General features: G+C 41.8%; 1 protein-coding gene across 1 annotated transcript; it reads left to right on the top strand.

Annotated features, from left to right (window-relative positions):
* The first annotated feature begins 306 nt into the window (after window positions 1-306).
* Window positions 307-5574, top strand: LOC131680913 (uncharacterized). The gene has a single exon (XM_058961629.1). The coding sequence runs from the start codon at window positions 307-309 to the stop codon at window positions 5572-5574; it is 5268 nt and encodes a 1755-aa protein (XP_058817612.1).
* The last annotated feature ends 19388 nt before the right edge of the window (window positions 5575-24962 follow it).

Here is a 24962-nt window from a genome sequence, read left to right as displayed (position 1 = left end):
ACCTGTAAGTTCAACTCCACTGCTTTCGCTGATCGCCGTCATCTGGTCCTTCGAGCCGGATAAGTGTCGAAACTCCACTTGTCCGCAACCGCCATCCCATTGTGGCGAATCGAATCGCCATCTTACGTCCGCCATCCTGTGGATCCACTCGGTTGGGAATCGGCCGCCATCCTGTATTCAACTCTACCAGGAGGAATTAATTTGTACAAGGCACATTTATTGCCTCAAAAAGGTAATTAGTATTCCATTAAGTTTCACCCGTCTCGTTTCAGCTACGCGGTCTTCCGTTTGCAGTTCCCGTTCAAAATGTCTACGGAACGACGCATCAAATCGCTCAAACTACGGCAGCGTAGTATCCAGACGTCCTTCGATCTCATCAAGGCGTTCGTGAATTCTTACGAGGACGATACTGACGCCAGCCAAGTTCCGGTACGATTAGAGCATCTTGTATCGCTCTGGTCAGACTTCAACAAGGTACAAACGGAGCTTGAATCACTCGATGAAGTCGGTATTGAACAGCAGTTCAAGTATCGCACCAGCTTTGAATCGTCCTACTACAAAGTAAAGGGCTTTTTGCTCACCATTAATAAAACACCCGTTACACCATGCGTCGCTTCTAGTTCTCCTTATGCTGGTCATTTCCCTCCATCGGCATCGCACGTGCGCTTACCCGATGTAAAGCTCCCAGTGTTCAATGGAAACTTAGACAATTGGCTCAACTTCCACGATTTGTATTTGTCACTTGTCCACTCATCGGCAGAACTATCGAACATACAAAAATTCTACTACTTGCGCTCGTCCCTGACTGGGGACGCTTTAAAATTGGTTCAAACAATACCCATTAGTGCCAATAATTATGCGGTAGCCTGGAACATGCTAGTGGACCACTACCAGAACCCAGCGAGGCTGAAGCAGACCTATGTGGATGCTCTGTTTGACTTTGCCACCATCAAGCGAGAATCTGCTTCGGACCTACATTCGCTCGTGGAGAAGTTTGAAGCCAACGTCAAGGTGTTGCAGCAGTTGGGCGAGCAAACGCAATATTGGGACATCATTCTTATTCGCATGCTCAGTATACGACTGGACTCAACAACACGGAGAGACTGGGAAGAATACGCGTCAACTAAGGACACAATATCATTCAACGACCTCACAGCTTTCATTCAGCGTCGCGTGACTGTGCTGCAAAATATTCACCCCAAAGCCGTCGAAGCACCGGCAGTAACTAGTAATGTGAAAAGGCCAAACTTTCGTCCAGTTGCTAGTAACGGAGCTAGTCAGTTTAATCCCCGAAAGTGTGTCATGTGCAGTGAGCATCACCCGTTATACCAGTGTTCAACATTCTCAAAGATGCCCTTAGAAGACAAGGAGAGGGAAGTACGTCGTCATCAGCTGTGTCGTAATTGTTTGCGTAGGGGACACTTAGCCAAAGATTGTTCGTCATCCAGTACGTGTCGCAAATGTCAAGGTCACCATCATACTCAATTGTGTGCTAGTGGGGTTAATCATGAGAAGTCAATCGATTCGTCTGCCTCCAAACAATCATCTTCGCAATTGCCCGAACAGCAATCAGCACCGTCAATATCAGCCACTGTCGTCGAACGTGTCAACTACTCGACATCGAGCCACGGGCGGCAATGCGTTCTTTTAGCTACTGCCGTCATTATCTTAGTAGACGACAACGGAAACCAGCACACTGCAAGGGCACTTTTAGACTCCGGTAGTGAGTGCTGCTTTATTAGTGAGGCTCTCGCCCAAACACTCAAAGTTCAGCGGAAAAAGATATCACTCCCGATCGCGGGAATCGGGCAATCATCCACTCAGGCCCGCCAGAAATTTGCAACAACAGTACGGTCACGCATCAGCAATTACACTGCTAATTTAGAGTTTCTAGTCCTCCCAAGGCTCACTGTAGACTTACCAACAGCTTCTGTTGACATCACATCTTGGCGAATCCCACCTGAAATTCAATTAGCAGATCCATCATTTTGTAAGGCCAATCCAGTCGACCTCATCCTAGGCGTCGAAGTCTTTTTTGATCTCTTCAAGGTGTCTGGCAGAATTCCATTAGGCGACTCGATGCCAGTGCTTGTAAACTCGGTACTTGGCTGGATAGTAGCGGGAAAGACCACGCACTGCAAGCCCATCACTCCCGTCGTGGCGAACGTAGCTACAATTTCTGATATACATAAATTGATGGAAAAATTTTGGACATTGGAGGAAGGTCATTCGTCTCCCTGCTATTCGGTAGAAGAAGCGGAATGCGAGGAACATTTCCGTCAAACCGTCTCTCGTGCGCCAGAAGGACGGTACATCGTCAGACTCCCACTAAAACGGGACACACTAGCCAATTTAAGCGATAATCGCGGCACTGCTATCAGACGGTTCCATTTGTTAGAACGTCGGTTAGCACGTAACGAAGAGTTAAGTCAAAGGTATAGCGAATTTATGGACGAATACTATACTCTCGGACACATGGAACGTGTCGACAACCCGCAAGCAATAACTAAACCGTGTTTTCACCTCCCCCATCATGCCGTGGTACGTGAGAGCAGCTCAACAACAAAAGTGCGAGTCGTCTTCGACGCTTCGTGCAAGTCAACCAGTGGACCATCTTTAAATGACGCTCTGATGATAGGTCCAATTGTGCAAGATGAGTTAAGGTCCATCATCATGCGTTCTCGGAAGCATTCTGTAATGCTCATCGCAGACATTAAGCAAATGTATCGGCAAATTCTGCTGCACGAGCAGGACACTCCTCTGCAACGAATTGTTTGGCGAAATTCAACTGACGCACCCATCGACACATTTGAACTCAAAACCGTTACTTACGGAACGGCCAGCGCCCCTTTCTTAGCTACACGAGTGTTAAAACAACTAGCCGAAGACGAACGAACTAATTTCCCTGAAGCAACTGCTGTACTCGAAAAAGACTTTTACGTAGACGACTTGTTCACTGGCGCGCGAAACATTAATGAAGCTACAACACTACGGAAGCATCTAGAAATTCTCCTAGCGAAGGGCGGATTCGAGTTGCGTAAATGGGCATCGAACGAAGAAGCTGTTCTAGAAGGCATCCCGAATGAAAATCGCGCGCTCCAGCCATCCGTCGATTTCCATCGTGATCAATGCATCAAAACACTTGGCTTGCATTGGGAACCGGCTTCAGATGTACTGCGATACAGAATCCAACTACCCAGTTCAGATACAATCACCTCACTCACCAAACGAATTGCACTCTCACAAATTGCTCAACTATTCGACCCACTTGGATTGGTGGGTCCGGTTGTTACAACGGCTAAACTTTACATGCAAGCACTATGGACGATGAAGGACGAAAATGGACACTCCTGGGGATGGGATCAAGTACTCCCGAAAGCGATGATAGAACGTTGGATTGCCTACCAATCTCAACTTCCCCTTCTGAACAAGCTGAGCATCGAACGCTGCGTGCTGTGCCCAAATCCAACAACGATTCAACTACATTTGTTTTCTGATGCTTCGGAACGTGCCTACGGGGCATGTGTGTATGTACGGTCAACAAATTCAGCAGGCACCGTCAAGGTCGCCCTGCTAACAACTAAATCAAAGGTTGCACCACTCAAGCAACAAACCATCCCACGATTGGAACTGTGTGGGGCCTTACTAGCAGCACAACTTTATGAAAGGGTCGTCGAATCTCTACAACTACCAGTCCAAACATTCTTTTGGGTGGACTCAACTACGGTACTTAGCTGGCTCAAATCACCACCCACAACTTGGACCACCTTCGTAGCAAACCGTGTTTCCAAAATTCAACAAGCAACGGTGAATTGTACCTGGCGACACGTAGCAGGCAAGGAAAATCCTGCCGACCATCTACCACGAGGAATGACAGCAGAGACACTCCTAGAATGTGTCAACTGGTGGCAGGGAACAACCTGGTTGCACCTTGATGACAACGAATGGCCCATACAATGTCCATTTGCAATCGAGGATCCTGAAGCATCCATTGAGGCGCGCAAAGTAAGTTGCACAGTAGCACCGGTGGAACCCGAACCATCCTTCATCGACCAGCTCGTCAGTAGATTCTCCCAATATCAACGAATGCTGCGGATCGTCGCATATTGTCTTAGATTTCCTAGAAACTGCCAACTCGCAAAGGAAAATCGACCAGAGAACACCTGCGTTACTGTAAACGAAACACAAGAAGCAGAAACAATTTTAATTAGACTCGTTCAGCAGCAATCATTTGTGGAAGAATGGCGGTTAATCGAAAAATCAATGCCAGTTTCCACGAAATCACGAATCAAATGGTTTCATCCCATGCTATCATCCCCTGAGCGCCTGATGCGCATTGGAGGAAGGATAAATCAATCCCAGCAACCCTACGACGCGAAACATCAAATCATCCTACCGTCATCTCATCATTTGTCAACTCTACTGGTAAGAAGTTATCATGAGCGACACCTTCATGCCGCTTCCCAGCTGCTAGTCAGCATTCTACGTCTCCGGTATTGGATTATAGGAGCCAGGAACTTGGCACGCAAAATTGTCCACAAGTGTGTTGTTTGTGTCAGAGCTCGTCCAAAACTAATCGAACAGTTCATGGCTGAACTACCAGCGAAACGCATCATCGCCTCTCGACCGTTTTCAGCAACTGGTGTCGACTACTGGGGTCCTATACTGTTACAGCCACCTCACCGTCGAGCCGCTGCGCGGAAGGCCTACGTAGCCGTTTTTATATGTTTTTGCACAAAGGCTGTGCACCTGGAACTGGTGGCAGACCTCAGCACTCAAAAATTCATACAAGCACTTAGACGTTTCGTTGCTCGTCGTGGATTGTGTTCCAACCTATACAGCGACAATGGCAGAAATTTTGTTGGAGCTGCTAACGAACTAAAAACTCTCATTCGCAGCAAAGAACATCAGCAAGCAATTTTCCAGGAGTGCAACGAAACCGGAATCAAATGGCACTTTAACCCACCTAAAGCTTCACATTTTGGCGGCTTATGGGAGGCTGCCATTCAATCGGCACAGAAACATTTTGTTCGAGTTTTGGGAAACCGTTCACTAGCTCATGACGACATGGAAACACTATTAGCGCAAATTGAATCCTGCCTCAATTCGAGACCAATCGTGCCTCTCAGTGACGATCCTTCGGACTACAACCCACTAACACCAGGACACTTCTTGACGGGGTCAGCATTGAAGGCCGTTCCTGATGTCGATCTGTCCACTGTGCCTTTCAATCGCCTAAGACAGTGGCAGCAGACTCAAAAAATCCTGCAGGATGTATGGAGAAGATGGCACACCGAGTATCTCTCAACTCTTCAGGCGAGAACGAAGTGGTGCAATCCACCAGTACAGCTCGCCAAAAACCAGCTTGTTATTATCAAGGAGGAAAACTTGGCTCCCATGCGATGGCCAACTGCTAGGATTCACGAACTGCATCCTGGTCCGGATGGCATCACCAGAGTAGTTACACTACAAACACCACTAGGGAAATTTACTCGTCCTGTTGCGAAGCTTTGTTTACTTCCCGTCGTGTCATCTGATGAATCAAAGGCAGCAGAAGCGGATCACCTGAAATAAAATACAAGGCCCTTTAAAAAAAGGGACAAGGTAAGCACCTGTCCAATATTCCCTAAATCCTTTGAACCCGCTACCGGGTCTGTTTTATTCGCCAGAAATAATTGTCAGCAGCAACCGTCGAACTCGTGGCTATCCAATGAAATAAAATGCAGAAACGTCATGTCAGATGATCATCGATTTTGGCGCGAGGGACAAACCGTTCGTTTCATCGATTAGCAGATAGCGAATAGTTGGGATGTTCAAAAATATGTTTTCTGAAGGGGTCAGGATGTTCGCATACGAAGAAGAATCTAGTGCCTTCTAGTTGTCATCGTCACCAAAATTCGCCAATCATCGACATTTCATCGACATCTTTACCAATGCCCAAAATTAGACCAGAGAGAAGGGTTTCCGGGACAACATGTTTCCGACTGAGCCACTATAAAAGGAGCAATGACAGCATTGGGTAACCTTCTTGCCCGACTGTTGAGTGAAACGTCAGTGTCATCCGATGTCATAGAGAGTATTTTTCACAAAGTTTATATTAGAAGTGTTATAAGTTATTTTATTCTGAAGTTATATGAAGAATATGTAGTTAAGTGAAGAAAAGCTGAAATAAGAAAATTTAGTTTAACTTACCTGCTGTTTGAGCCGCCGTTCCTGCCGAAAGTCCATCATACCTGCACCGTCGTCACTTACCTGCATCCACCGTACCTGAAAAGGAAAAAGGGATTACTTACCTGTAAGTTCAACTCCACTGCTTTCGCTGATCGCCGTCATCGGTTTTAACTACATTTATAAAGGTTTTATTAATGTCACCACCATTTCTGTAGGTTTTATAAAAGTAATGAACATTTTTTCCTTTTTTATTTCGACTACGTTAGTCACATTTTCTTTTTTAAATTTTAACGACATTCGATTGGCTAGAGATTACTGGTAGTAATAGTACTCAAGTGAGAGCAAGAGCATTTCATCGTGAAATATACGAATTATTGAAACTTTTCCAAATGAGAGAATATAGAATAAGTACCTACCTTATACTGTTATCTGAACATTAAAAATAACTTTAAGAACCAGGCGGTATTGATTGGTATGCAAATTGTGACGAAATAGTTATTTTAAATTATTATTTTTATTTGTTCTGATCTTCGGTAGATACCGTACAGATTATAAAAAATAGAACATACCATCTAAACAAATTACAAATTCCTAATAGCTAACTTATAACTAGATTTAGAGACAACGAACAGATGTGAAATTTCGTTGAATTTATAGCAACATCTATTCACAGGATTTTTTTGGCCATAAACAGTACGATGTCTCACGGAAACAAATTCGGTCATAAATTCATGAACAAAAGGTCACGATTTCGTGAATTGAACGATTTACGAAAACCGTGACCAAGTTCCTGAAACTATGAATACTAAACCACGTATTCATGAAATTATTTGTGTTTTCTAAAAACTAGTTCACCCCGAATATATACATGGCGTTACATTAGAATGTTTGGTTGGGTTACTGTTGTTGTTCTCTTGACATGTTTAGTTTTTGTTGTGATTCTTATTCATGATTTGGGAATATTCAGTCCACAGTCATACGTTGTTCATGATTTCTAGATCTTTTTCGCAATTCTTGTGAATTCTCCTGACGTTGGCGGGATTGAAGTTCATGATTTCAAGATCTTAGTCGCGATGTTCGTAATTTCTATTCACATTTTCAGTAGAGTAGTTCATGTTCATGATTTCAGGATCTTTGTCACGATTTTAAATATTTTTGTCACGAGTTGTATGATTTGTGTTCGTGATTTCAGGACCTTGGTCGCGATTTTTGTAACTTCTATTCATTATATCGTGATATTTTAGTCATGAATAGTGCTCTATTCATGTTCATGATTTCAGGATCTTAGTCACGATTTTAGATGTTATGTCACTAGTTGTGTGATTTGTGTTTATGATTTCAGGATCTTAGTCACAATTTTCGTAATTTCTGTTCATGTTATCATGATATTTTAATTGTTTTGATATTTTATTTTAGAGTTTATTTTCAAAAGGTAACTAACTAATGTTCAGCAGTTTTATCATGATATTCGTGAATTCTCTTCGCTTTATCGTGATCTATTATTTTTTGGCTACTAACGGTTTTTTTTACTCGGAATAACGTGACAATATGAACTGGATCATTTAAATAAGACTCATTCGCGATATCTGGTTCTGTGAACTATATCACGCACACTATCTGGGGTTCTCAGTGCAGTTTTCGTTTTCTGTCTGGACATCGCAATGAACCTTATCAAATGAATAACGATGTTCGAGGTCCTAATAGTTTTTTTTATATCTCTAGCTACCTCTTACTGGTCGGTAGCAGCTGTGTATTTCATGAAAAAGTGCATGGTACAAAAATTATTTCAAGAATAATACTTCAAATTATGTGAAAGAGTTCACGTAGAAATTTTATTGCCATGTTGCATGAAATTGTTAATGATTAGGGATATCTTCTAAATATCACAAGCATTCAAATAGATACTAGATAGATCGTAAATCATGTACTAGGAATCATGAATCAGTTCACGAATACATGAATAACATTTCATGATTTCGTGAACTTTTTCATGAAAACGAATGATAAGTTATGACTATTATACTAGGTATCATGAACCAGTTCACGAATACATGAATAATATTTCATGATTTCGTGAACTATTTCACGAGCACGGATATTGGATCGTAACTAATATATTAGGAATTATGAACCAGTTCACGAATACATGAATAATATTTTATGATTTCGCGAACTATTTCACGAAAACGAATGGCAAGTTACGACTATTATACTAGTATCCTTAACTGGGTCATGAATACATAAATAATATTTCATGATTTCGTAAACTATTTCACGAACATGGATATTGGATCGTAACTAACATATTAGGAATCATGAATTAGTTCACGAATACATGAACAATATTGAACGAATTTGTGAACCATTTCACGAGCACAGACATTGGATCGTGACTAATATATTAAGGATCATGAATTAATTCACGAGGATTGAATGTATTCATGAAAAAAAATCGAATTTCGTGAGATAGTTCACTAAAAATGTTCCCATATCCATGAAAAAAATCATGAGTTAACCTTTGGTTTTATGAATAATGTTCATAAAGCTGTGTACTAGTTCGCGGTACTGAGAATCGAATTAGAAAGAACTTGGCGGAAACTGTGACTGAAGTTCACAAAACAAAAACAAATTTTTCCACTAATGAAGGCGTTACTGAAGGGAAATTGAACATAATTATAAAAGCCATGATTTTTGTTCATGGTCCTGTTTTCGTAACGTAAAAACTTGATTGTTCCAGGATTCATGGCACTGTATTCACGATTTTGGGAACAGTTTTTTTCCGTGTAGAAAGCCACAAAAGACGACGGTTCCTTAGAGCGCTAGGAGGTTCAAACGCATTAATCCGTGCAAGAATATCTGGGCAGTCAATGTTATTACACAAATAAACATTATTTGCAAGAATGTGCGACGGAACTCTAACGTCGGTAACTCAGGCAGCATGCATATATCGTTGTAAGGTGGTAGATGGGCAGGGTCATGCCACGGCAAATTTCTTAGAGCATATCGCACGAAACATCTTTGTACGTGTTCAAACTGGTTTATTTGGACGTTGTGATGTGGAGTCCACACTTGCACAGCATACTCCAAAATGCTGCTCACCAATCCGCAATATAGAGATTTTAGTGCGTAGAAATTGTCAAAGCCAGCGGTATTTTTGCTTCAGGAAACCAAGTGTTGCGAATACCTTCGCCGTCGTTGCGGTCAGGGTTGCCAAAATTAAATCTGTATTTTTGTCCTAAAAATCTTTTCATCTGTATTTACTCTTCGAAAAATCTGTAACGGATCAGTTGAGTTGTTTAACGTTTTGGTGGATTATCTATCGAAGATATTAATTCCTGTGGTTTAAATCAGTCAAGCAAGGACCTTTTCGCCATAAAAACACTACAAATCGTTCTGATATTTTTCATTCAGAAACTTGAACTTTACCGATGTGCACAATGGAAAAATAATTTTCTTCTTCATTTAATGACTTTTGTTGATATATAATGTTACATACATTAAGTCGACCAATATAGCTGTCGAATTTTCGGACAAAAAATTGAGAATTAACAAAGTCACAGAGCATTACAATTAACGTTTCCGGAAGTAGACTTCAGCCAGGCGTTTGCTGGGTGCTAACCTGAGTGTATTACAAACCTTTACCTTTCAGATTGAGCGACCACTCTCAAAAGTGAAGATTTTTTGATTAGGTTGTGCACGCGGACGAAGTCAACATAAATAATGACTTTTACTGTGAGCCGGGTTTACCAACAATGCCATTAAACTGTGAAGCAATGTTTGTCAACGCGGCTGACAGTAAAAGTCATTTTAAGTCGACTTCGTCAGCATGCGCAGCCTATTTAGAGGGCTAAGCTGAGAGAGACACAGAGGAAGTATTACTGAAACTAAAAAAATATTTCTAAAATAGGTTTAGTAACATCACTTCTCAAAAATCTGTATATCTGCACATACAGATTCTTGATCTTAAAATGGCTGAAAAATCTGTATAAATACAGATTATTCTGTGTTTTTGGTAACCCTGGTTGCGGTGATATGATCCGAGAAGCTAAGCTCTTTTTATCAAAAAGCACTTCCAAATCACGAATGGAGTCCACCACTCTTTCGATGACGCGGCCTTGGAGCAAGTACTCATAATGAGATAGAGTGAATGATCGCCTGAAACTTATCACTCTATATTTGTCAACGTTTACTTGCATACCATTCAACATCTTGAAGTGCATCAGAGTCAAGTCCAGAATCGATGGAACTAAAAATCTTTAAATCGTCGGTGAAGAATAGTTTTCCAGATTTGATACGAGGGCAAATGTCGTTAATGAATAAAATAAAAATTAGCGGTTCTACGTGGCTTCCTTGAGGGACTCGGGTCCAATTCCAACGAAAGCACTCCGACTAGACAGATATGATTGCAACCATCCAGTTAATCACTGAAGAAATCCTAGTCTTTGCAGTTTCAGAAGAGCAATGTTGTGGGGTACTTTATCGAATGCTTTTGAAAAATCAAAATGTATTGCATCGGTTTGTTGACGCTTCTCAACAGAGGGGACCAAGATGCTAGTGTGCATCATCAAATTTGAAGTTGTAGAACGTTGCTGCACAAATCTATGCTGACATTTGTCGATGATGTGAGAAGCAGCAGCGTACATTTCACTGTAAACAATTTTTTTAAGTACTTTAGCCAAACAGTTTAAAAGCGAGATCGTGAATTGGAATTATAGCCGCTTGTTTCCATGCACTCAGGAAGACGCTTTCAGTGAATTACCGGTTAAAAATAATGCCAATCGGCGATGACAATGATCGTGCACATCCTTTTATGAATATCGGAAGTAAACAATCCGGGCCTGGTCCTTTCGATGGGTCGACACTGGATAAAGCTTTCAACACGTCTGCTTCAGTCATATTCAAGTAAGGGAGAGGGATATTGTATGATGGTAATGTGTCTATATACTCTTGTGACGGAGAGATAGCTGGGTTGATGAATGCCCTACGAAAATGTTCTGCAAAAGGTCTACGGACTCGACTGTGGATTGCGCGTTTTTTGCTGTTCACAAACTTCCAGAACGTCGAGGGGTTGTTCCGAAGGTTGCTTTGGACGTGACTTATATACTCGCAGAATGCACTATTCCGGGCTGTTTCGTATTGAAGTTCGGTTCGGCAAAGAACAGCTTTGTTTTCGTCGGTCTTGTGACGGAAGTATCACTTGCGTTGTTTTCGGAGAATGTTGCGTAGACGATGGAGCTCGGTATTCCACCACGGATACTTGTAGTCTGTCTTACTGTTGACAAGTTTCTTAGGAGCTATGCGGCGGAGTATCTCGTATACAGTTCCGTTGAACACCGCGACAGCGTGATCCAGATCGTTTCCACTTAACAGATTGAACCAGTCAACAGAATCGAAGGCCGCAGGATTATTTAGCTTAGCGTACTTTTTTTTTGCTAAAACAGCATTATAATTAAAGCGAAGGTATGCGATTCTCAATTTTATTGCTACACTCACGATAAAATTTGAACCGCACGTTCTTCATGACTGGGAAAGTTTTCAGAATTCACTAAAACTATATATCAGATTTCACTAACCTGATTATTGAAATTACACGCGCACTCTGCTTATTTCTCACGAATAGATTTGAAACAAAGATGATGTTGATATTATTTGTTTACATTGCTGCCTTTGTAAGCAACGATAAATAAGAAATGATTTACAGATTATTTAAAACGGGATCAATGATTCTAAACCAATTTACTGTTGTTCTTAAAACGGTTTTAAAAACCTTTTCGAGAACATGTGTGCTGCTTCAGAAGAGTTTTATAGCAGTTTTTGTGCATTCTTAAATAAACTTTAAAAACTTAACGTAGATTGGGCCAACTATATTTGAATTGTGATCTTAAAGCGGTAATTAGGAGGTTTTCATGGAGTTGAGAGCTTTAATGCTGGTTTTACAAAAATAATCTCAAAAACCGCTTATAGATTTTAATAAAACTAAAATTGTTACTTTGGATTTCTTAGCTAAAGTAAAATAATAGCCAGGGATTATAATATGTGAATTCAGTTATCATTTTTTTTTTTGGAAAAGCCCAATACAATATTAATATTGCGATTCTATGATACATACGGTAAACGAAGCGCAGGACTACGCACTATCGACGTATGTATAACTGAATATTATAGCTTAATTTATAATATTTAACATTACTGTAGAACTGTGTACACTTCCCGTGTACAATTTCGGCATGATGTTTGGAAGGCTCTCTTAATCACATCAAGAACCTTTTCGCAAGAGCAGTTTAATGTTGAATACTGCCATTTTTTCTATCTACAAAAACACAGAGAACTGTCAAAGTTTGGAACAATGCCTGGCGATAAAAATATTTTCGTTTATCTGATGAAATATAACATAGAAATAATTGTAGAATTCATAAATCTAAACCTGTCGTAAAATGTAATAACAACAATTTTCGATCCAAACGACGCTGACTTTTCGTTCTCATCAATGGAAGACACTCACAAAGATCGCCTGTAACTTCTTTCGAAATCAAGTTTTCCACCATTCCTCGAACTTCCGTCCCTCCGATTATGTGGCGTCCGAATCGTCGGAAACGAAACGAGTCCTTGAAGTGAAGAAAAACAGGATTTTTTTCATTTGCTTCTTCGTCGAATACATATACATTGTATAACCATCATCCCCTCCCCAGAAGTTCCCAGCTTCCAACTTCGATCTCAGAGCAAGCAAGCGAACGCATCGACAAGAGCGATCTTGCGGCAGCGATCTACTAGCGAAGATAGGAGACGAAGCAGCAAAAGTCACTGACCTTATCCTTGAAAGAGAATTTTCGTTTTCCTTTCCAACGCTGTATCCTTTCTCAGGAGACCGGTCCCAACCCAGTCAGACCCATCGAAGAAAGAGTTGACTTTTCGATTCATCCCAGCAACAGTAACAGAATACAATAAAAAAAACCGGTATTTTTTGTGTGTTATCTCGCCTTGTTGGCCGCTCCTTTTTCCCTCGTTCCGCACCCGCATTCACCCACACGGCACGGCACAGTCGAGCGAGCAGGGATTTGTCCCACGCTATGAACCCCTTCCCTTCGTTCACATTCAGCGATCACCACAAAAGCGAAGTCGACGACGCGCAGTCAGAACAGTCGTTAATGGTCGTTAAATTTGTTGAGGTTTGAAATCTTTTCACATCAAAAGAAATCTTTGTTGTAATATGCCCAGCTAGGAGTCGGAATAAGGAAAGATCTTCTCCCCCACACGGCCGGTGCTGCCGTGGTCTCGGTAGTTATTTTTTTCCTCTCCCTCTTGGAGGGTTCCGATTTTGACTCGCATAGGGTATTAAGGATAGGTCGATCGCAGGGGTGCCTCCTACGTCCACGGCATTTCTGTGCCTGTGTGCTGCGGCGTTGAATAGCGTAAATAATGATGATGGTGGCGATGACGCTCAACAGGAGTTTTATTGAGATATTGTTGCCCTGAGGACTCGGGCGGTGAAGGAATCTGTAGCTGCTTGCTGCTAAGGGTCGTATGTCGATCCACCTAAAAGGTTGGTTTGAAATGCTAGTGAGTTGTTGTTTAATCATATGAATGGTAGCCAATTCACATTCAAATTCCTTGCTGATTTATCAACAACCTCAATTATAATCTTGTTGGATTTATTATAGTAATAGTAATAGTAATATAGTAATTTGAATAAATGCATTAACAGCGAATTTGGATCGGGAAGGGTTGAAGGAGGGATTTTGTAATACAAATATAAAGCGCAGGCTTCGCCAGCCTGTCGTCGTTTGAACATTCAGGAAATATCGTTGATGGTAGTGTGACCGGGAGCACTAGCCTTTTAATGTTCATGTACGTCAAATGTCGTCTGGGTAGCCTGCCGAAACAGACGATCGAAATTCCACAACGGAATTTTTGTCCAAGTCTTTTCATGCATACTACTGGTAATATCTTGTAACTAGGTATAAGAAAAGTAAACCTTTCTATTTCTAGCATTTCTATAAGCCCCGTTTTGAGTTCAACAAAAGAAGATTTGTTTCCCTGAGAGGTTAACGAACTGAATCCTCCCACCAAGTCTTAATATTTGAACAAGGATAACGATTCCAAAGCATGGTGGTAGGTTATTTATGGAACCAAATTAGGACAACGAATAAGGGTAACATTATTGCCACACCAAGCGTTATCCTGCGCCGACAGAAACGAAAATATAGGGGTTGCACTTCAGTCCAAAAATAACTTCATGCGGTCGTTCCTCCCGCATCGCACGCCCGAACAGATTCCGACTCGAATTGAACTTCGTTGTAATTTGATTCATTTGATTCGACCGCAAACGTGTCAAAATCCATAGGAGTCTTATTTGTTGATTGTTTTTTCGGCTCTTGTCTTCTGTTGGTTCCTCCACCTGTTGCGGTTAGACTAGGTGTCGGATTTCCTGAACGTACAGACAAACGCGAAGCGGCCCCGGGTCAATTGAGTGGATGCGCCTATTTGTTGTAACTACACACACACACACTTTGACACGTGATCCGGTGGTTATCCGACACCCTTTCTTCAGTAGATCCTAAACAAATCAATTTCCGAAGAATTCCGTGTCATTGAAAAACAATGACATCGGTCGATTATTATTTAAAGTTTTTTTGGTGTCCCTATCCAAGAATACAGTCCTAGTAAATGAACCTGTTGAATATATTGTTATGATTTTTCTGTCAACTCACCTGGTTTTCGATTCCATGACCCACCAATTTTTTTAACTTGTTGAGAAATACGGGTGGTAAAGCTTTCAACGTGAAAAAAACACTTTTTGCGATTTTTTTTAGAACTTTGCGTGAAGCGAATTGATAAAAAAAATTTATATATTGTAGTGTATCATTTCAATAACATGCTGTAATTTTTCTATGCAAAAATATCGACAAACGACTCGGTAACGAAGCTTTTGTAAAACGTCTCTCGAACATGATTTGCGGTGTTACCTGGCGTTCAAAAACTACTTAACCAATTTATTTCAAACTTTGCATACACATTCTATGTAAAAAAATACCTTTCGATTTTTAGTTAAGAGAGATTTTTCTGCTCATTTTAAGTAAAAAAAAAAATTCAATTTTTCAAGAAAAATTCCGCCTTTTTATGAGTAAACACTCGTAATCGAAAAATTATCTGAAAATCGCAACTTAGGGGTTAGGTATTTTTCACGTAGAATGTGTATGCAAAGTTGGAAAGAAATCGGTTAAGTAGTTTTTGATTGGCATGTAACACCGCAAATCATGTTTTTTCCACAGACCGTCTGTGACAGACGTTCTACAAAAAGCTTCGTCACCGGGTCGTTTGTCGATATTTTTGCAAAGAAAAATTACAGCGTGTTTTTTTAAATGATACACTATATGTACAAAAGCTTTGATAAATTTGCTTCACGCAAAGTTCTAAAAAATTCGCAAAAAGCGTTTTTTTTGACGCTGACTAAGTAGAATGTAGTAAACGAAGAAAATGAGCAAAAATAAGAAAATGAATAACAAAATGTTCAAAATGAATAAATTGAATAAATCAACTAAAAGAAATAATGAATAAAATAAAAGTGATTAAAATGACCTAATAAATAAAATGAATAATATAAAAACCCGTTTTAATCCACCTAGTGGTGCAATTGTGCCTTTCTCATTTATCCAAACTACGATTCCATGGCTGGTTATATTTAATATAATGGTGGAAATGTCTATTAAATATTCAGTGCGATTTACACATACGTACAATGAATTGACAGCTACGAACTTGAGTCGCTATGTGTCGACGCTGAAACGCTAAGAAATTTAAAATTAGTTTCTCAACTCAAAATCATTTTAAACCAAATTTTGCACTGGTGAATTTATTCTAGAGGAATTAGAAAATTTTATTCGCGTAGAGGGGTACTTGATGAGGGAAGGGCGGTTTAGGGAAGGGTGGTGAGTGATGTGGGGGGGGGGGGGGGGAGAAGGATGGCCTCACCGTATCCCCCTAACTACGACCCTGTTAAAATACAGAAAACCTATGCAAGTCAAAAAAAATGGCCAGGATTAGGTTGACGATGTTCAGAATGATTGCATAACCTTTCTATAGGAGAAAGGCAAAAATGCTGTGTGTCAGTGCTCTTAAACCCGTAACTCCGGAACTCGGAATTTAATGAAATTTAATAGCAGCCTATGGGAATGTACCTTTCATTTGAGACTAAGTTTGATGAAATCGGTTCAGCCATTCCTGAGTAACCGATGTGCTTATTTTTTGGTCACATACATACATACACACACAGGGCATCAGGGACAAGAACGACAGGAGTCTAGTCTAGGGGCTGAAACGAAGCCCCCCTCCCGGCCCTACTGCGAGTTTTGCTAGGATATGGTGGGGTTTGGATTAGGCTCTGCTAAACCTCTAATAGCGGTAAGCTTGAATCTAGTTGCCACACGGTACTATCTTTGATTTTAGGCCTGAGTTTAGTCCGGCCTAAGACGTTAGTACCTGTCATTGCAGAAATGGCCTGAAGCCAAATGAAAACAGTGTAAAAGGCTGCCATGTTCCTCTTGCATACATCTCAATAATTTGAATCAACTTTTCGACCTTTATGTGCAATATTATGGCCCATGTTGCACACAAACCATATGAGGGCAAGTAAGCAAGTTTTATCCCGTATGACAAAACAAGTGTAATTGAATTTTAAATGCATTTTTGTAATATTCTTTATCGTCCTATATCTAGAAGGTGCTACACGCTCATTTCAAAACGCCACATCGAAGAGTTATATTGTAGGTTAGTAGAAGTCGAATCATATTGAAACAAACTGTCGAACGAAATTTTATAATTGGATTCAGAGATGAAAATTGTTTTCGTTCGTTAGTTTACCTATGGCTATCAAAATGAGTGAAGTTTAATTTGCTCACAATTTTTTAGTTATTTTGACATGTGGAAAATAATATATAATCACAATTTGTTCCCTTTTCTAGTTGTATCTTCTCACAAAGAACACCATAAGCAAATGGAAGTTTTAATTATATTTTTACTGCTTTCGAAAAGTTCAAAACCAAGCTTGAATAAATAATTGTAAATGAAGCCATGCCATATAGCCTAACGCTTTTAAATATGACGGCAAACAAGCTGTTACAAATATTAAATAAATAGTACAAATTTTCGTTTAATCATAGAACAGATATGCACAGGGTATGAAAGAGTTGTGAAAGCTGTGACTAGACAGATGACTTGGCAAAATGACACAAATAGTTGAATACGGGAAAATCGCCTAAATTGTGTCGGAACATAAGGGGGGTTGTGTAAGGTATCGGCAAAAAATGAGATACTTGATTTCTTTTTTCGATACAAAGATTGTTTGTCTTTTCAGTCAGGCGCCACATCGACAACTTGTTTTGCGGTATACACCATAACTCAAAATCTACTGGACCAAACGTTGAGACATTCGGACAGTTGTTTTCAACAGCATTTCACAAATAATTAAGGAAGCTTTTATTTTTTGGTCGATTTTCGATATTTTCGTAGTACTTTGAAACCAAAGTCCGATTATTGCTAAAACAACGATTAACATGTTATTGTAAAATAATAATATTTAGCAAAAAGCTCTTGCCTTGCCTGGGTAATTATGTGAAGAATAACTGTGCAAAATTCAGAACGATTGGTTCAAGAAATTTTGTCTGCATCCAGTATCAGGTTCAATTTGTAAATTTATAATTGTCAATTCATTATCAAACAGATGGCAGACTATAAGGGGCCGTACACAAATGACGTAGCTTTTTTCTGGCGATTTTCGACCCCTCCCTCCCCCCTCGTAACATTTGGTCACAAAATTCTAACCTTCCCCTTGTAAATGACGTAGCATTTCCCTAACTCCCCCCCCCCACGCAACGCGACCGGGAGATGAAAAAATTACATATATTTTTCAATTCTTTTAAATATATGTCCTTACAAAATTTTTGACGACTTTTATCAACATTTTCATTATAAAAGCAAATTGCTTACAAAACAAGCCCATTTCATGACAAATATAGTGTGGTTAGTTTTGTTTAGAATTTTACATGTCATAGAGCATGAAGAGCAGTTCACAATCATGCAGCTGCCAACGATTTTAGGAAGCATAAGCGCAACAAAATTACTAAATTTTCTTTGATTGAATCCGAAAGAAAATTTAATTCAGCTACCAAAATAAGTACTAGTTAGCAATATTAGCTAACTAATGTGTCAATTTAAATCCGCATGAAAAATCCGTTCTTTCCTTCTTTCTACACGCTTGATTCCAATTGCACATCAAAGGGTTACAGTAGAGCACGTTTGGATAAATTGAGATCAATGTAATCAATTCAGATCAAAATTGTTTTTGTGAATTAGAAACAGAACTGTAATAAAAATTGTTTTGATTCTTTTCTTTTTGCTTATCGCTAAGAGAATAAGTGGGACCATTTAATTCGTTAATATAAATCGATAACATATTTTCACGAATTATTGCCCATTTGTCTATTGTATCACACATCAAAGAAAATAAAGAACGTAAGAAAATTATTGTTTTTAGGGGATAGATCCAAACAAATGACAATTAGATATAGATCGTAAAATGCAACATTTTATGAATTTTCTTACACTCGTGGTTAGGAAATCGAATCAGAATGTTAACAGCTTAGAATATTTTGAAATTTATTGCGAACACAACGGTGATCAATATATTTATTTCGATTTTTGGCATATGCATCAATAGTTCTGAACCACCGGTACATTATTCCAAAATATGGCTTGAGCCGCGAATCAGAAAAGAATACGTCATAAATATGGAATACGTCATATTAAAATATTAATTAACTCTAGAAATAATCAAACAGGTATAAGATTCTGTCAGTTGTTGTAATGATCATAATTTTGTTTGAAGGAAAATTGCGTATAAACGGCACAAATAGTTACAGAGTGCTGGTAAAAATATATTGCTAGGATGCTTAAAACTCTCATTTATGTTTTAATGTACTTATTATTTTATTCATAAAATCATAGAAATTTTGTTAGCAAATAAAATCGTTCCAATTTGCATTGATGCATTACAGAAATATATCTATATTCTCTGTCTGCCACAGCGCAAAAAATTAAATATAACGCTTGTGAATATAAATGATCATTCTATCAAAGTTTAATTTTCTGTTTGATCTTTGTTTACTTTTTATTTAAACCTCGCTGAAAAACGTGTATAATTTTAGTTCGCAGATCTTCATTGATAATTGATCTTTATTCCAAACTTGTGAAAATTCACTTGAAACGAATATAACTGTTATTCCCCACGTCGATAGGTATCATGTTCAATAAGAATCACATTCACAGTTCACTTTAAATTCAAATTGAAATATTTTAACCAATTTTTTAAACAAAGTTTGAAATCTCGACAAGAACATAATTCCACCTTAAACACCAACTGTCAAATTCTCTTTCAAAGGGAATTCCGAACAAACCATTACTCGCCAATCACAGTAAACAAAAGAGAAAACTTTTCTCTTTCATTAACTGCTATGAATTGTGTTTATCCAGCGACGGTTTGTCCGGAATTTCCTTTCAAAGAGAATTTTGACATTTGGCTTTTAACCAGTAATCATATTTTTGTCGAGAAATAACAATCATGGCACCAATTACAACCGATGGTTGAGCCACCTCTAACTCGACGACGAAAACATGCATATGTATATCAATTTATTTTCTTTTGTGCATATTATGTCACTACAAAGTACTGTACATCATCGGCCAACTTTCAACTATCCAACATGTTAAAGTTCTATGTTCAGAAACATATCGGCAACAAGTTGACAAAATTGTTCTCAAACCCTATAGAACGAGATATTTGACGAAGAAAAGCTATTTTACTGCACGAAAAATATCGGAATGAATTTACTCATTTTATTTAACTTGAATTTGTTGTTTTTTAACATCGACGTGTAACGCAGATCAGAACGCAGCCATATAAATGACAGCATCGTTTGATTAAAGCTTACCAAATATTTTAGGCCGGTTTAAAAGTTAGTCCGGTTTAAAAACAGTTAGTACGGCTTTGTGCTTATGGCTATAAAAAAGCTATAATGCCGAAAACAGCTCCGACGAAGCGAGTCTGTGTCGCTTCTGCTAAGATCCTAAGATTCCAATAATCGAAGATCTTAGCAATAAAAGCACTCTAGCCCAACCGGAGTGCCAACCGGCACATCACGATCGACGCCATTAACATCCTGATTATGGCATACTGGCCATGGCGAACGACAACGGACAGGACACGGATTTCGAATAGGACTGCGACTTTGGGCGTGCAGTTCTACTCCCTGAGTAAGGAAGGATGACACCGACCTGAAATGGCGAGTGGGCTAACAGCATGGCTGCCTCCGTCCCAATAAAACCCTGGCAGGTCTCAGAGTACGTTCGAAACTCGTAATCATTTGGTTGGTGGTACTAGGTTCGGTTGGAGCATTCCCGATTTACTCGATCCGGCTCTGAACACTACTCGCCATGAATGATAGTGTCAACCCTTGCATGACCTCCCTGCTGCCTTTTGGCAGTATAGATAATCATGGGATCACGAGAGGCGGCTATGTGCAGCGAGTGGAGGTAGCGGCCCGGAGGACCCAATAAAATGTAGAATAAACAAGCAACTAACATAAACGGAGCAGGCACGGCGAATCCGTTCGCCAGAGGCGGGTTAGTGAGGTCACCACCAGCAGCAACTGAACTCATTCAGCAAGAGCATAAGGTGGAGAAGCAGCAGCAACAGCAGCAGCCGCAACAACAGCCAGGGCAGAGCGGGATGAACTACACCTCATAGAAGCCAAAAGTAGTGGCAGCGAAGCTCTTGGTGGAGGAGCTCCACAAGTTTGTGGATGCAAGAAACTATGTCCATAAGGACATTAAAGAAATGGTCATCAGAATCCGAAAGGTGTTACTGTCTGCCGTAAATGAGTACGACACGGCAACGCGGAGGGCTGATGTAGCCGAGCGAGCATTTGCGTCGGCTAAGGCTACTATCGTCTTACCCCTCCGAAGCAGGGTAAGGAGAAGCAGATTGGTGTGGAGAACACGCCAGTTTCCGTGACTCCAAAAAGAACAAGATCCTCGCCAGGAGACGGAAGACCAGGCGGGCCCAAAAAGCAGACGCTCGAGGATGCTGTGGCTATTGCCGAAGAAAAAGATGACACCCAACAGGGAGAAAGCTGGAGTACCGTTGTAGGTCGGAAGGAGAAGCACGGGAAACAGCAGAGGAAGAAGGAAGAGCAAAAAAGGGAGCAGAAGAAGGAAGGAAAACCTTCGGCCCGTCAGAAGGCGCCAAAAGGAGGTGCACTGATCATCGAAGCGAACGATACGAAGTCCTATGCCGCTCTTTTCAAGAAAGTGAGAGAGGACCCAGAGCTTAAGGAGTTGGGAGAGAACGTCGTTAGAACGAGGCGCACACAGAAGGGCGAGATGATCTTCGAGCTGAAGAAGGATCCTTCCGTCAAGAGCTCGACCTACCGCGAGCTCGTTGCTAAATCCTTGGGATGCGAAGCGAACGTGAGAGCCCTGTCGCATGAAGCCGTAGTCGAGTGTAAGGGTCTAGATGAGATAACGACCATCGAAGCACTGAAGAATGCACTGATCGAGCAATGCAAACTGGATGTACCAGCGACGATCCGGATTTGGAAATCGTATGGAGGAACGCAAACGGAGGCGATTCGACTACCGGTGGGCGCTGACAGCAGGCTGGCGGTGACCGGCAAGATAAAAGTAGGATGGTCGGTGTGTTCGCTGAGAGTCACTCCGCGAGTTTCCAAGCAAATGGAGCGATGCTTCAGATGCTTTGAACTCGGACACCTGGCGAGGAACTGCAAGGGCCAGGACAGGTCTGCATTGTACAGAAAATGCGGAGAAAAGGGGCACGTTGCTAGAGACTGCACGAAGCAACCAAGGTGCTTGATCTGCAAACCGGAAGACGATAACGACCACATGACGGGAGGCTTCAAATGCCCTGCGTACTTAAAGGCGAAAGCAGGCCAACGATGATGATGGAGATAACCCAGCCAAATCTTAATCATTGTGACATTGCACAGCAACTGTTGTGGCAATCGACAACAGAAACGAAGTGCGACGTTGCAATTATTGCAGAGCCGTATCGTGTTCCCCACGATAACGGTAACTGGGTTGTGGATAGTGCAGGGATGGCTGCAATACAAGTGATGGGCGGTTTCCCTGTTCAAGAGGTAGTGGATAACACACACGGAGGCTTCGTGCTCGCCAGGATCAACAGCGTGTTCGTCTGTAGCTGCTACGCTCCCCCAAGGTGGACACCGGAGCAGTACAATGGAATGCTGGACACACTAACTGACTCATTAGTCGGACGAACACCGATTGTTATAGGAGGAGACTTTAACGCTTGGGCCGTGGAGTGGGGTAGCAGGCTGACCAACGCAAGAGGTTACAGCCTATTGGAAGCACTGGCAAAGCTGGACGTAAGGCTGTGCAACGAAGGTTCCGCTAGCACATTCCGCAAAGACGGCCGGGAATCCATCATAGACGTAACATTCTGCAGCGCGTCGCTGATGGATAACATGAATTGGCGAGTTAGTGAGCAGTATACACATAGCGACCACCAGGCTATCCACTACACCATTGGTCGGCGGAATTGTACTGTAACGCGGAGAGTGAGGACTGGCGAGCAGAAGTGGAAAATAAAGGACTTCGACAAGGGCCTTTTTGTGGAAGCAGTTCGTGCTGACAGCGTCACTCCAATTCCGAGCGCCGATGTGCTGTCGGAAACAGTAGCGAGGGCATGCGATGTAACAATGCCGAGGAAAATGGAGCCGAGGAACTACCGGCGTCCGGCGTACTGGTGGAACGAAAGGCTAAGCACCCTCCGGGCTGCCTGTCTAAAAGCCAGAAGACGCGTTCAAAGAGCAAGATCAGAGGCGGTCAGAGAAGAGAGTAAAGTAACATTCCGGGCGGCCAGGGTTGATTTTAAACGCGAGATAGTGCTAAACAAGTCCACCTGCTACAAGGAGCTGTGCAGTGAAGTACACGCTAAACCCTAGGGCAATGCATATCGTGTCGTTATGGCCAGGATCAAGGGTCCAATGACGCCAGCCGAAATGTGCGCTGACAAACTAAAAGTTATCGTGGGGAGTCTTTTCTAGAAGCGCGACCCAACCGTATGGCCACCTACACCGTACGGTGGTGCAGACGATGGAAATGCTGGTGACAAGCAAGTTTCTAACGACGAGCTCCTTATTGTGGCAAAAGGGTTGAAAGCGAAGAAAGGTCTCGGACCGGATGGTATCCCCAACGTGGCACTGAAGACTGCGATCCTGGCGTTTCCGGACATGTTCAGAATAGTCCTACAGAAATGCCTGGACGAAGGCTACTTCCCGGATAGATGGAAGATCCGGAAGCTGGTATTGCTGCCAAAACCAGGGAAACCACCAGGAGATCCAGCATAGTATCGGCCTATATGCCTGCTGGATACTCTTGGCAAGCTACTGGAAAGGGTCATCCTCAACAGGCTGACGACCTACGCTGAAAGTGAGAACGGACTATCGCAGAGGCAGTTCGGATTCCGGAAAGGGATATCGACGGTGGACGCCATCCGCACAGTCATCGAGAGCGCGGAGAAAGCGTCGAAGCAAAAGAGAAGGGAAACCGCTACTGCGCCGTGGTCACGATCGACGTGAAGAACGCGTTCAACAGTGTTAGCTGGGGGCCATGGCCGCAGCGCTGCACAGAATGCGGGTTCCGGATTATCTGTGCAAGATTCTGGAAAGTTACTTCCAGAACCGAGTACTGGTCTATGAAACGAACATGGGGAAGAGGTCGATTAGGGTCACGGCGGGAGTACCTCAGGGCTCCATACTCGGCCCAATGCTCTGGAATATAATGTACAACGGAGCGATAACACTGGAACTGCCCAGAGGAGTTGAGATCGTCGGTTTTGCAGATGATGTTGTCCTGACGATAACCGGTGAGACCCTTGAGGAGGTGGAGATGTTGACGGCAGAGACAATAGACATCGTAGAAACCTGGATGGCTGAAGTCAAGTTGCAGCTGGCTCATCACAAGACTGAAGTAGTGCTGGTCAGCAACTGTAAAAAATCCAGCGTGTCAAGATCAGCGTCGGGGGACAGTCCATTCCATCGATGCGTGCGCTGAAGCACCTGGGTGTGATGGTCGACGATTGGTTAAATTACAACAGCCATGTCGACTATGTATGTGAGAAGTCTGCGAGGACAACTAACGCATTGGCAAGGATCATGCCGAACCACGGAGGAGCAAGAGGCAGCACGAGACGTCTCCTGGCGGGTGTCTCATCCTCAATACTGCGGTATGGAGCACCGGCCTGGGCTGCTGCGCTGAACTCAAAGCGGAACCGGACGAAGTTGACAAGCACGTTTCGCCTAATGGCTGTTCGGGTCGCGAGTGCGTATAGAACGATATCGTCGGAGGCGGTATGTGTAATTGCCGGGATGATTCCCATCAGCATCACTCTGGCTGAGGACGTAGAATGCTACCAGCGGAGAAATGAACGTAATGCAAGGAGACTGGTCCGAGTGGACTCGTTGGCTAAGTGGCAGCAAGAGTGGGACAACGCGGAGAAAGGAAGGTGGACCCATCTACTCATCCCAAATGTGTCTGCTTGGGTACATAGAAAACATGAACTTCCATTTGACGCAGTTTTTGTCAGCGCAAATACCTGCATCGGTTTGGACACGCTTCGTCACCCCTTTGCCCGGACCCTAGCAGCACCGCTTGTTGATTAGCAGTTTCTACAACAAAACTTGCTGAAAAGAAGCGTACAT

The sequence above is a fragment of the Topomyia yanbarensis genome, chromosome 2, assembly GCF_030247195.1.
Source record: "Topomyia yanbarensis strain Yona2022 chromosome 2, ASM3024719v1, whole genome shotgun sequence".
Taxonomy (NCBI): domain Eukaryota; kingdom Metazoa; phylum Arthropoda; class Insecta; order Diptera; family Culicidae; genus Topomyia; species Topomyia yanbarensis.
This window is presented reverse-complemented; position numbering and strand designations above follow the sequence as displayed.

What these genes read in the sequence shown, in the direction of transcription:
- LOC131680913 (XM_058961629.1), top strand. Translation starts at nt 307, where the DNA reads ATGTCTACGGAACGACGCATCAAATCGCTCAAACTACGGCAGCGTAGT.